Below are 13,242 nucleotides of genomic sequence, written 5' to 3' on the forward strand. Positions count from 1 at the left end.
ATTAAAGAAAGTAAGAAAGCAAAATATCTTAAATTATAAGCTAATATATACCAAGTAGCTAAACTTCTGATGACCGGATAAACCCCGTCATAAATAACGCTCAGAGGGTTAAAAATAGAAACAGTGAACAGAAGCAGAAGTGAGGGCTGCTCACCGTAATTGTAATTAATCTTCTATCATTATGATAGCAGATTAATTACAATTATATAGTAAATATTAATTACAATTATTAGTATATATATATATATATACTAATAAAATATGTTGTTTCATAAGAAAGTTTAGATTAATGACTTCAGTCATTTCGAGTATCTACCATCATCTCGGAGGGTCATTATAAAGGAGAATAAAAAATATTTCCATTAGCCATTGATCAACAAAGAAGAAAGTTCAGTACTATTCCGGTTTGAGGATCGTAAAAAATCGCCAAACTATTGTTGATGCCAGTGCTGCCAAAAATAATTGCAGCAACCCTAACGCAAGAAAGGAAGTATAATAGTAAATAACTATTTAAAGATTATTGTTTTAATTTGTATGAAAGGTTAATTTCATATAATACTTTTTTTATTATTATAACTTATATATAAAAAAGGCTAAACATAACTGAATGAAAGCATAAGAGAAATAACTATTTCAGATCATTATTATAATTTATATAAAAAAGGCTAAACATAACTGATTGGATTCCTGCATCGCTATTTCGCTACCGAGTTATTGCTAAAGCATAATTTCATCTTGTTGGTTGTTCAAACATAATTTTCTATAATGAATGATGCCTTTTCTTTGAAAAAATTCTATTGCAGACTTTTCATCATGGGCAATTCCCAAATTGTTAAATCATTAGGATATCAAATGGATTTAAAAATTAAACTAGTATTTCAATGGTGTCTTAAGAAATATAAAACTATCTAAACTTGCGCAATTTGAAATCAGCACGTACGCTAGATTTGGTGCGCTGTTAAATGGGCGCATTTGCTAGATTTGGCGCTTTTGCGCATACATTTTCGTTGCAATTTTTTACTTTCCTCAAAATGGAATAGTACCGAAAGTTCTACTGGCGTAGCCTAAAAGCATACTATGTGGAACCAGAATAACCCAGAATTTAGTTAGTAAATGCATGCTCCCATGTATTTAAGCAATAATTACTTGGGCAAAAATTATTTCAGAATTGCTAAAATTGAATTATTGTATTCCGTCATGGATAATTAAAAAATTATTTTAACATAATTGAATTTATTATGCATTATTTGTGGAAAAAAGTAGTTATTAAAATTTTATTTTGTTATTGTAACATACGTAAGTGCATAATTTTATATTCTGTTTATGAATTGTAAAATATTGTGTAGAACTTATACATATGAGCTAAAATATTATCTGAATCAAACAAAATAAAAAAAAAGGGGTTGCTTTGTCTAAAAGTCAATTGACTGAATAAAGTCAGAAAACATTATTTGACGTTAGCCAGCTGTTACAGTGTCGCACATAGAAAATGATTTTTCTTTCATTTCTCCAACGAAAGGGAAAACTGCATCAATTTAACGTGTTTTTTTTTTTTTTTTTTTTTTTTGGTGTGTGTGTGTGTAGTAGAGACCGTCTTCATTGTAAAAAGAAGTTATGAGATATAGTGCTTGTTTAAAAAAATATATTATGAAACTGTGGTTGTTTATTTTATTTAGATTATTTGTGATATCGAATTTTGTATTGCTAAATTGTTTTTCACATAAATGATTCACTATTCAAAGTGCATTTTAAAGGAAAACATTATCAGTTTTAAAATTAAGTGAAATTAACTAAATTAATTACAGCAAACCTTAATTGAAGAGTTCATATTTTAATTAAAGTTAAGGGTAAATTTAAGAAATTATTAATAAAAAATTAAGTTTTCTTTATTAAATTTTTAAAGATTGAAGTTTATTTAAAATCAAAACATGGCTTTTATAGGACATTGAAAAAAAAAAAAAAAAAAAAAAAAAAAAAAAAGGAGGATTTGTTAGTGTCAGCTGCTGAATTACAGATTCAAGTGGATCAAAGTATGAGAATTATAGCAATAAAAAATAAAACAGTTCAAAGTTAGACATACGATGAAGAATTTGCTAAAGAAATATTTTTAACGATTGTTGAAGAGAAGAAAAGACAAGATTAAGGAACAGAGAAGAAATAGAAGATTGGTTTGGTTTATTAGATTACGGGAAAGCACTCGAGGACTATCTGCCTTAATGGGAGGGATGCCTTTGTGGAGGACTTTTTAAGGGGAACTGGCTCGTATACACGTTACACATGGGGAAAACCACGAAAACACCCATGCAGCCAGCCCGTTTGCGGGATTTGAACCTCGAACCGAACTACCAGTGTTCAGCGACGTTACCGCTCAGCCACTGGTGGGCCGAAGAAAAGGGAGAAAAGAAGAATTAGAAGCACAGCAGAAAAGAGAGCAAATGGAATATGAGTTAAGGAAACTAAAAATTGAATTTCGTGCTTGACTAAACAAAAACTCCACCGACAAACGAAATTGGACAACACAATTTCGATTTAATTAAGCTTATTCCTAAGTTCAAGTTAAGAGACAATGATATCGTGATTTATTTATCCTTATTTGAAAGGCAAGCTAAAAGAGCAAAGATTGATCCTAAAGACTGGGTATCCTTAATTGCTTATTGACCTCAATGCCATCTGAAATTATTTAATTAATTGGTAAAAATCTGAGGAAAATTTTGAGGATTATGACTACAATATGACCATCTTATTCAAGAGATTTAAACTAAATCCTGAAAGCTTTAGAAAAAATTTTGTAATATACCAAAAGAGCACTGAAAAATCATGGAGGGATTTTTGTAACGAAATTACAAGCTATTTTGAAGAATTGATCAATGGCCTTGAAATCACAGACTTTGCCAAGTTAAAAGACCTCATTATCACAGACCAAATTAAGAAAAGAGTGTCTCATGAAGTAAGGGATAATTTTCTTGATGATTGGGTGAAGTTCATTTCGCTGAAAAATAAATGATGGATAAACTTGACGAATACAACAGTGTTCAAAATAGTTCAAAAAGACTGATGGTAGTTCATCGAAAGACAAAACTAATGAAAAGTGGCGACCTTGTTCTCCACTTCCAGAAAGGACTTCCAAAAACAAATCGTTCTCCATTTAGAACACGCCAAGAGTAAACCCTTCCCGTAAGAATGATGAGCCACAAAAGCCAATTCCCAAACTAACTTGCTATAACTGTGGGAAAGAAGGTCATACATCTAAATTCTGCACCAAAAATCGGATACCAAAAAAATACTTCTGCAACAATGCAAAACAATTTAATCCAAACACAAACAGCCCTTGCAGAAAAGGAAAAACCGGAAGTGCTAACTGCCAAGGTCTCTAATATCGTCTCAAAATCCGTGGACGTGTCTAGCATCATAGATGATTTGAAACTTGTCAAAGTTAAATGCAGAGATATGGGAGCACAAATTTCGGTATTCCGTGAGAGACTGGTCGATGACATACCTTGCAAAGGAGAAAGTAAAATAGAGATATCTTCTGCCTTTGGTGGGAACAAAATTACTCCACTGAACATTTTCCAGATGAAAATTGAGGATTATCTTCAACTACCTGTGCTGTGCCCACTACCTGTGCTGTTTAAAAAAACTAGTTACTAACTTCTTACCGAGTTCATCAGCTTATGAAATACTCTGCGAAAATATTGAACTGTGTCACAGTGATAATCAGTGTGATGCATTTTCCTTAGAGTGTGAAGAATCAGATGATGAACCCTCACCAGCTGAAGACACTTCAAATTTAGCTGTTGTCAATCAGATTTTCGAAAGAGACATAAAAACTGTGGAAACAACAAACAAAACAAAACAAGATGAGAGTTTGAAAAAGTTTTTTGAATGGGCGAATGAGAACGAAAATTCACATGCTTTTGATAATGACATATGCTTAACTTCACTCTGAATATACATGTGCTGAAAACATTAAGCAAGTTGTGTTGCCTTTAGGAAAAAGAAAAGAAGTTCTGAGAATGGCACATGAAATCTCTCTTGCTGGACACCTTGGTGAGAAAAAGAAAATTCAATGAATCAAGTACTCATTCTTTTGGCTTACTATTAAGCAAGATATTAAAAAGCTGTGCGAAAGTTGTAAAGAATGCCAATTGAGATGGAGAATTTCATATAAAGACAGAATCTCAATTCAACTTATCATTAGACTGGAAACACACTTTGAATTATGAAGTGTGGATTGTATTGGACCATTAGAACCTACATCCAGAAGAGGTCATAGGTTTGTGATATGTGCAATTGACCTATGCAGCAGATGGGCAGAAGCCACTTCCCTGAAAGAGATAAGTGAAAAAAAAAAAACATGCAACATTTTGATGAGGATTTTTTTTTCAAACTGGATTTCCAAAGATGATTTGTTCTGACCATGGAACTAATTTCACAGCCAAACTTACCTGAGCTTTTGAAGATCCCCTTGGTATATCTCCATGATTCTCAATGCCAGGACACCTAAAGAGTATGCGTGCTGTCGAATTTTGGAAAAGAAACTTAAAAGAGATGATGAACAAAAATGTCCAAGGACGTGGGAGAAGTTGGGATTTGCATCTTCCCTATCTCCTGTTTGCCCACAGAGAAGTTGCCACATAGCACCGCTGCTTTGTCACCCTTTCCGATGGTGTATGGAAGAACACAACCAAGACCTTGCTGAAAGAGGTCTGGAAGGTGAACATAGCATTCCAGTCACAGCTTCCCATTCAACTGAAAATTATCTACAATATCTTTTAGAAAAATTAGGAAAAGCTTGTTACATTGTGCCAGCAAACTCCAAAATATCTCAGAATATACTTTAAGATATAACTTACGTTCTAAAGAAAACTTTGAATGTGGGGGACAAAGTCCTCATGTTAATGTCATCATTACCACATAAAGTGCTCAATACTTGGCACGGACTAGCCATTGTAATCAAACTTGCAAGGCCACACTCTGCGAAAGTTGAAATGGAAAACGGATGTATAACTCCACATAAATAAGTTGAGACCTTACATTGCTTGTGTAGATCACGTTGGCAGCATATTTTACCAAGATCAAGACTTTGGAGATATCCACTATGCACCAGTGGATCTGATGAATAAATCTGCTGAAGATATCTGAACTCACAAAATTTGAAAGGTGACTTAAAACATCACCAAAGAAAAGGACTATTTAAAGTATTAAAATTATATGCTGATGTTTTCAGTAACAAACAGGGCCAAGCCAATGTCGATGGTCATGGCATAAAGATTACCGCAGACTGTAGTCCAAAAAGATTAAGACCTTATCGTGTGCCTGTTTCGCTTCAATATGAAGTTGATCACCATGTCAGAACTGTTAGAATGGAATCTTATAGAACCCAGTGACAGTGATTGGGCACATCCTGTAGTAAGTGTTGCAAAAAAGAATATTAGTGTTATACTGTGCATAGTGATTTAGGCTTTTAAATAGCTTTCAGAGTTTCGGATAGCTATCCGATGGAGACTGCTAAAGATTTACTCTTCGAAATAGGGAGCCAAACCTTACATAACATTTGTCACTTATTCTATCCATTACCAGAGGAAAGTTCTTCCTTTTGGTTTGAAAAATGGCGGAAATACCTTTCAAAAATCCATGGATAAGGCATTTGCAAACCATAAGAAATACTGCCATTCATACATTGATGATGCGGCAGTATTTTCTGAGACTTGGGATGATCACATCAACCAAGTGTTTCAGACTCTATGAAACGTAGTTCTAACAGCAAATCTCGAAAAATGTGATTTCGGAGAGTCACATGAAGTTTCTAGGTCACGTAATCGGTTCTGGCACTCGCTCTCCAGCCTAATAAAGTAGAAGTCATTCGGAATCTGTCTAAGCCTACTACTAAAAAAGAAATTGGTAGTCTTTTACGGCTAGCAAGTTACTACAGGGATTATAGCCCAAATTTTTCTGAAATAGTTTTGCCTTTAACAAACTTTAAGGAAAAGGTGTTGCAAATAATATTCTGTGGGACTCTAAAATGGAAGCATTTTTCAACAAACTTAAAGAAGAGCTGATTAAATTGATATCCCTGCATACTCCAGGCATCGGCAAGTCCTTTCAACTCTATACAGATGCATCTGCATTTGAAATTGGAGCATGTTTAGCACAAAATGTTGAATATGGCAAAGAAATGTCAATAGCATTTTTCAGCAAAATACTAACTCCCCGTCAACAACGATGGTCAACCATTGAAAGAGAAGCATTTTGCGTCATCGAAGGCTTGAAAAAATTGGACATATGGATTTTTGGTGCCAAAGTTCAAATTGGGTCTGACCACAATCCCCTCACCTACTTGACCCAAAGTGCCCCTTATGGTGCTAAACTGTCTCACTGGGCCTTAGCATTACACCATGACCGTGACATACTGCAAAGGCAGTTCACAGAAGAATGCTGATGCCTTATCAAGGTTATCAGTTGACTCATAAGCAAAATTAAATTATAAAGAAAGCCCATTTTTACAACACAAATTTAAAATACTTCCAACAGTATTAATTTAATATTGTAATAATAACTTCTGACAGTGCATATATGTTATATGCATAATTTCACATCTATTTTTATGTTAGTTTTGTGTTCACTAAATAATTTTTTTGGGAGCTACGTATTTTGCAGCTCTCACTTGTATTTAATTGTTTTGCCCAGAGTCATCAAAATTTGAATAACGTAATCTTTCATACAATATAGGCATATAGAAGCCCTAATTTGGATTTGAAATTTGTTTCATTACAGATTTCAGATTTTGTAACACTTCAACGAATTTTTGATTAAAAAAACTAACCAATTTTAAAGCAAGCAAATGGCAACACTGTACGAAAAAACATTTTTATCTCCAGCACACAAGACTGTGTATCGGAAATTCTAAAGATATGCTCATTTTAAAATTCATTTGCGATATTGCTGTTGAACTGAATTTTATAGTTTGAGTATATAGAACATGATACTTAATAAATAAATGTAACACACAAAACGTTTAAAAGAAAGTCCCTTCAGACATAATTTAAAATATGACACCCTTCGAATTTTTTTTTCAATTATTTATTTTATTTTTTGGTTACTGTATTTTCACTCTTTTTCTGGACTCTCAGCAACTTAAATTGTCTCTAAGGTGACGAGTGTGCTTGCAGGGAATTGTAAGATTTGTCAGATATGAGTAAAAGAAAAGTTGTGTTGTCCAGAATGGCAACATAAAAAAAAAGAACTGCTGTGATTTAAGAATAGAGACACAGCAGGTATTACCAGCGAGCATAAGCAGAAGTGAGAGCTGCTCACTGCAACTGTAATTAATCGGCTATCATTTAAATTCCTTTGTATATATAAGATCTGACTTTGTATAAGCTTTGTATATATAGACTATGATGTTTGTTTCGTAAGAAAGTTTAGATTAATGACTTTAGTCCTTTGGGGTATCGACGATCATCTCAGTGGGTCATTATAAAGGAGAATAAAAAATATTTCTGTTAGCCAATGAACAACAAAGAAGAAAGTTCTACTATTATAAAGATAGACAAAAGCAAATGAAAACTGAATAAAGGCCATATTCATAAAGTAACCGGAATCAGAATGGTGTAAAGTAATAGGAATCTTCACTTTTATGATTTATTTGAGGTGTCACTTTCTTCTGTCTTGATGAGAGAAAGGAAATCTAATTTAATGATTCTAAAGGCTTGTTTCCACTACTGCGTACGAACGCATTGAGTCAATTGAAGGCACGCGTACGACATCCGTACAAGCGTTTCCACTGCCGCATATCCATAGATTATTTTAATTTTCCGCCGCTAGGTGTCACTGTAACATTTTGGCGCTAAACAAGCAGTTCATGAGTTACAACGCTAAATATCTGAATTTTTCCCGCTAAAGTGAGTATTGTTTGTTTTGGATTTGATATGATTCCTGACGTAAAACACAGAAAATTTTTGTTTACTAAATAAATACCATGTTATTGGAAATTTTTATTTCTGCTTATGAACTGCAAAAGTAAAGTACGCTAGCAATTTTTAATAAGGTTATAAGGCATATTATGAACATCACTAATTGCATAGAAGCTGAAGTAAAATTTAAAAATTTCTTTGCATTTCTAGAAGCCTTAAATATTAATGAAATAAAATATATATTATTAAAACTAAAATGTACTGTTACTGAAAAAATAAACAAATAAAAAAAATAAAAAAAAGTTAAACGAATTAAAAAATAGTTGGTACTTTAAAAATACAGAGCAAATGTAAAGAAAGGTTCACAATATTTACACATTTGCTATGCTCGTATACCGCATACTTCAGAGTCATAGCTGGATAATTTATTAGAAATCTCATTTATTTTAAAATGCACTATGAGCAGTTATATTTTATGCATAATCCATAAAATATTATTTTTAATTAAAATTTTTTAATTCATATCTCTTTTTATATAAGAAGTTATAAAAATAAGCTTTTTCTTTTTATATATACACACATTAGGTAAAGAAAATGAAAATATTTAATCAATTAATTCCTGCACTTCTGCTGGAGAGGACTGAATTTAAAAGCAATTATTATAGTAATTTTTTGTTAAATCATGTTTAGGGCATTAATACTGTTAATTGGTAATGAAAGTTTAGAGCCGTAAACATCCCAAAGTCTGAGCACATGTATGTACATTCACATAAAAGTGAAATGAAAATATATTTATATATGTACAGGGTTTCAAAAGAATAAATAGTAAAGTTAAATTAAATTTAAATAATTCTCTTCTTCCTCTTGCTGCAAGGAATGAAATTTGAATTTAACAAACATTCTCTATTCGTAAAAAGCAAATTTAAAGTTAATTAAATTTAAATGGTATTTAATGCAAACAAATAAATGATTAATTATTGCTGCGAACTAATCTACAATATCATTTAAATTCTGAGAGCATGTGTAAATAAAGTGCAAATATCATCAAAATTCACTTATGCATTTTTATAAATTTTTTTAAATATATAAATTTTTGTAATTATATATTTATTCATGGATTTTGATATTTGCACTTGATTTACACATGCTCTCAGAATTTAAATGATATTGTAGATTAGTTCTCAGCAATAATTAATCATTTATTTGTTTGCATTAAATTTCATTTAAATTTAATTAACTTTAAATTTGCTTTTTATGAATAGAGAATGCTTGTTAAATTCAAATATATATGTATAGGGTATGCTTTAAATTCGTATTACATAATTTTCAAATTTTTTTGCGGGGAAAATTTAAATAAATAAGAGCATATATAAAACAATATATTTAATGTATATAATGATAGAAATAAATTATAAAACACGAATACAGATCAAATTGAAACAAAAAGCTAAGAACGTTGCAGTCAGGGTGCAAAAAGCGTATAGGATTCGAACTCACGACCCCAAAAGGTAAACGTTGTTACTATCAGCTTTAACATTAAGCTAGCATCCCACGGAAGTCATCTGCATATTTTTGCTTATATAAATCATCAAGTAAATCAATTCTTAAAAGTAAATTTTTTGGTCCTACTTCAGTGTACTATAGCCTAAAAAATTCACCAGAGTTTGTTCTTCAGCTTCTAGTACATTTTTTACAAAAGGCATTATCTTTTAAAGCGGCATTCCGATTGAAGTTAAATGGGCTGCTAAAAATATATTTCATGTGCTTACAAATATATGTTAGTCAAAAAGATATATTTATAAATAGAGAAATACAAATTTAACATACTCTAATTCAGAAGAATATTTAAAAGGCTATCAAATTTAATTTATAATTAACAATTTAATTTTTACCTGTTTCAAAAGAAAAATTAACAAATCTTTTAATCATATCTAATTTGCTATAGCAGTTTGATATAGTCAGAAATTCATTTTCATTAAAGGTAAATGAGTATGCAGAACTAGGAAATAATTATCAGGACAAATGTTGCTATTTCATGAACTTGGAATTATAATTTTTGCCGCTGATTTTCTTGAACTGAATTTCTTGAACACCTGATTTTATCTGCGAACAAGTACTGTAGTTGCAGCTATCTTATTTTTCTTATCTTTTTTTCTAAAACTAAATTCGTCTGATTGCTGTCTTTTTCAGCACGCAGATTTCTCGCTATAATGTTAATTCAGAAATAAGTTTTTTTTAGCAAAACATTCTTTCCCTAAGCAAGCGTTAATCGCTACTTCTGCCGCCATTAATTTTTGGTGACAACACCTGATTGCTCCTTATACCACGTGACCCGAACGCATCCGCAGATATATGGATAGAAGTTGAACATTGTTGAACTCCATCCGTACATCATCCGTCACTGCACATTGACCGGATTGCAGATGTCAATCAAAGTGAAGTCGCTCACTAATTGAAGAAATGCATACACACCGCAATGCAGCAATGGAAACAGGCCTTAAATTGAAACTCTACTGAACAATAGAATTGCATGAATTATTAACAGATTACGTTAAGATTTATAGCACAGATAAGCACTGCATACCTATTTACTTAAGAAGGATGTCTTCACATAAAATGTTCCAGAAAAGAAAAATGGGTCACATTTATGTAATGTATGAGGAAATTTATGAAAATAAGAAAGCAGTCAGCCCATTCTATTGGTAATTGAGTTCTGGATAAACCACTTGCATCAAATCCAACTTTAGCCACTCAGTGGGCTTTTCAATTACTAGCATCAAATACACAAATCAGTAACTTTACCATTTTATGCTTTAAAAATTCACTAAAAAAAGGTTTCTTTAGTACATAAATAATTTGTGTGATATCCAAGCAGGATCAAACTAATGATGCCTCAATTACGTAATAACTATAAAAGTTGATAAAGTTCACATTTAATAAAAATTACGTAATAACTATAAAAGTTGATAGTTCACATTTAATACTCACTTTAAAAGCTGTAGGGGCTGTTTGATCACTACTAGAGTCTGTTCTTGGCAAGAAATCAAACATGGCATCTACCTGTTTTTATGCAAGATTAAAAAAAAAAAAAAAAAAAAATTAAGTCCACCGTTACTATTTTTCAACATACATACTTTGTTATTTCAGCTTTTACGTTTCACATGAACTAATTAACTTAGCGAATTAAAAATATACATTTAAGAAAAATGTCATTAATATGATTTTATTTCATTGATTAAATACGTACTAATTTTGAATCATCCAGCTGCTCTTCTTGACGATTAAAAGCATCAATTATAACAGCTTTTTTATGCTCAATGTTCATTCTTTCAGCTACTTCTTCCTCATGGAGCCTAAGTTCCAACTCTTGAAGTCTTTCCTAAAAAAAATATTGCATTTTAATAAAATATTTCTGTAATTTAACAATTTTAATACAATATTTATCTTAATGTACCTTAAATAAGTCCTAATAAGTTTTAAAATTCATAAAAAACTCACTCTGTACTTTTGTTCAGCTATTTCCTTAGCTTTTCTAGGGTTCATTTGTTTCCTTAACATTGCCTCTTCTTGATCCCTCATTTTTAATGCTTCTAAACGATGTCGATTCTAAAGGGATAAGGAATCCCATAAGTAACATACAGGAGAAATCCATCATATCCACAAATATAAATAAATAAATAAATAAATAAAGTTACAATACCAGGAATTAATATTTATACATATGATAGAAAAAAACATGCTACATATAAAATAGAAAAATTATAACAATAATAAATTTTCACTAAAATAAACAAATAGTGGACAGCTATTACGTTTGCAAGATCTTTTTCAATAAGTTTAATATAATATTTCCAGGAAAGTTGAAAAATTTACGTGTAAATCTCAAAAATTCCTAAGCTAGTTAAGCTAATTATTTTCATTTTAAAAACAGAGTACGGTACAGAAATTTAAATATTTTGACATACCTGAATTTTTAGTTTTCTGTACCTACGCTGGGCTACAACACGGCGAACAAAGGCTTGAATTTTTGTTATGGCCCATCTTTTTTTCATATGCTCTCTTCGTACTAAGAAACCCCTACATCTAGCCTATAAATAAATTTCACACAGAAGTACAAATTGAAACACGGAATGAATATAAGTAAAATGCTTAAACTGAGAAAACTAATAATGAATTATACAAAATTTTCTTAAATGAACCTGTAAAGTCACAATATGTCCTCTCAGATGCTTAAAGCGATGAGATAATATCCTTGACCTAATAAGAGCCTGAAGTCTCTGGAAACCAGTTTTCATCTAAAACAATGACACAAGAAAATCAAGATACGGATTATTATATAAATTACTACACAAAGTACGTTCACTGCATTATTTTGGATAATGTCATAATACGTTAAGATAAAATAACATGGTGAACAAGTATTAATCTCGAAGTTTATCTATTCAGTTCATTTTTGGACTTCAGGCATGCAATTCTCTTCCATTCTTCAACAATTTGGTCACATATAAAGCATCCAACTTCAGCACTATCATTTACTGTAAAGCTTCATCGGTTTGCTTTCCACATTTCAAATCATGTCATCTGACTAAACAAAAGTTAGCTACATTTTATTCCTATGTTTCCCATGCACTTCAAGTTTGCTCTTGATCAAGAACTAAATTATTTAAAAGCAGTAGCTGTTGACAGGGCGTTTCAGCCAACATTATTAATCAAGCAGTTAAAAAATTCTCACCTCAACACATCAAAAGACACTTGTTTTAGGAGATTATATTAATTCTATAGTCATTTATTTCTTTCTATCAATTAGCTATAAAATTGCATGCATTTTACAAAAATTTAACTTTTGGGTTGTTTATTCTCCTAACTATAAAATTCTGGGTTCCATACTCAAGGACCCAATTCTGGATATGAATTTCTGGGGTATTTCCATGATTCCTTGCCAGTGTGGTTTAATTTACATTGGTCAAACTAAGAGAGCCTTAAAATTTTGTGTTAAGGAACATGAGGCAAGTTAGAAAAAAAGAAACACAGAATCCCTCTGCTGCCCAGCAGTGTGGGTCCAAAAATCACACTTTCAATTTTTCTGCAGCCAAAATTACTCAAACAACATCTTCCATTGGTGAATGAGACTTTCTAGAGGTGTTTGACATTAAAAAAAATTTTTCTGTTCTAGTTAACGACCCTAATTTCCATCTTTGCTTTCAGCCTTTAAGGAAATTATGTTTTAGTTCTCACATTGTCAATAGATGACGTCAGTAGCTTAACTCCTGTCCAACTATTCTTATCTAATCATTATATCTTATCTTGTTCATTTGCACTTTGGCAGCTA

At 31.5% G+C, this 13,242-nt stretch overlaps 1 protein-coding gene across 3 annotated transcripts in view; it reads right to left on the reverse strand.

Annotated features, from left to right (window-relative positions):
* The window catches only part of ck (unconventional myosin-VIIa ck), a 361,748-nt gene that overhangs the window by 100,584 nt on the left and 247,922 nt on the right, over positions 1 to 13,242 (reverse strand). For all 3 annotated transcript variants that reach the window (XM_085809040.1, XM_085809041.1, XM_085809042.1), the window contains exons 18-22: positions 12,113 to 12,208; positions 11,879 to 12,001; positions 11,412 to 11,519; positions 11,161 to 11,292; positions 10,902 to 10,973 (exon numbers count right to left, since the gene is read on the reverse strand). In XM_085809040.1, coding sequence (XP_085665166.1) covers positions 10,902 to 10,973; positions 11,161 to 11,292; positions 11,412 to 11,519; positions 11,879 to 12,001; positions 12,113 to 12,208 — 531 coding nt within the window. The remainder of the gene's footprint in view (positions 1 to 10,901; positions 10,974 to 11,160; positions 11,293 to 11,411; positions 11,520 to 11,878; positions 12,002 to 12,112; positions 12,209 to 13,242) is intronic.

Source organism: Stegodyphus dumicola, chromosome X2 (assembly GCF_044657685.1).
Source record: "Stegodyphus dumicola isolate Sdum_Otavi_A_Nest chromosome X2, ASM4465768v1".
Taxonomy (NCBI): domain Eukaryota; kingdom Metazoa; phylum Arthropoda; class Arachnida; order Araneae; family Eresidae; genus Stegodyphus; species Stegodyphus dumicola.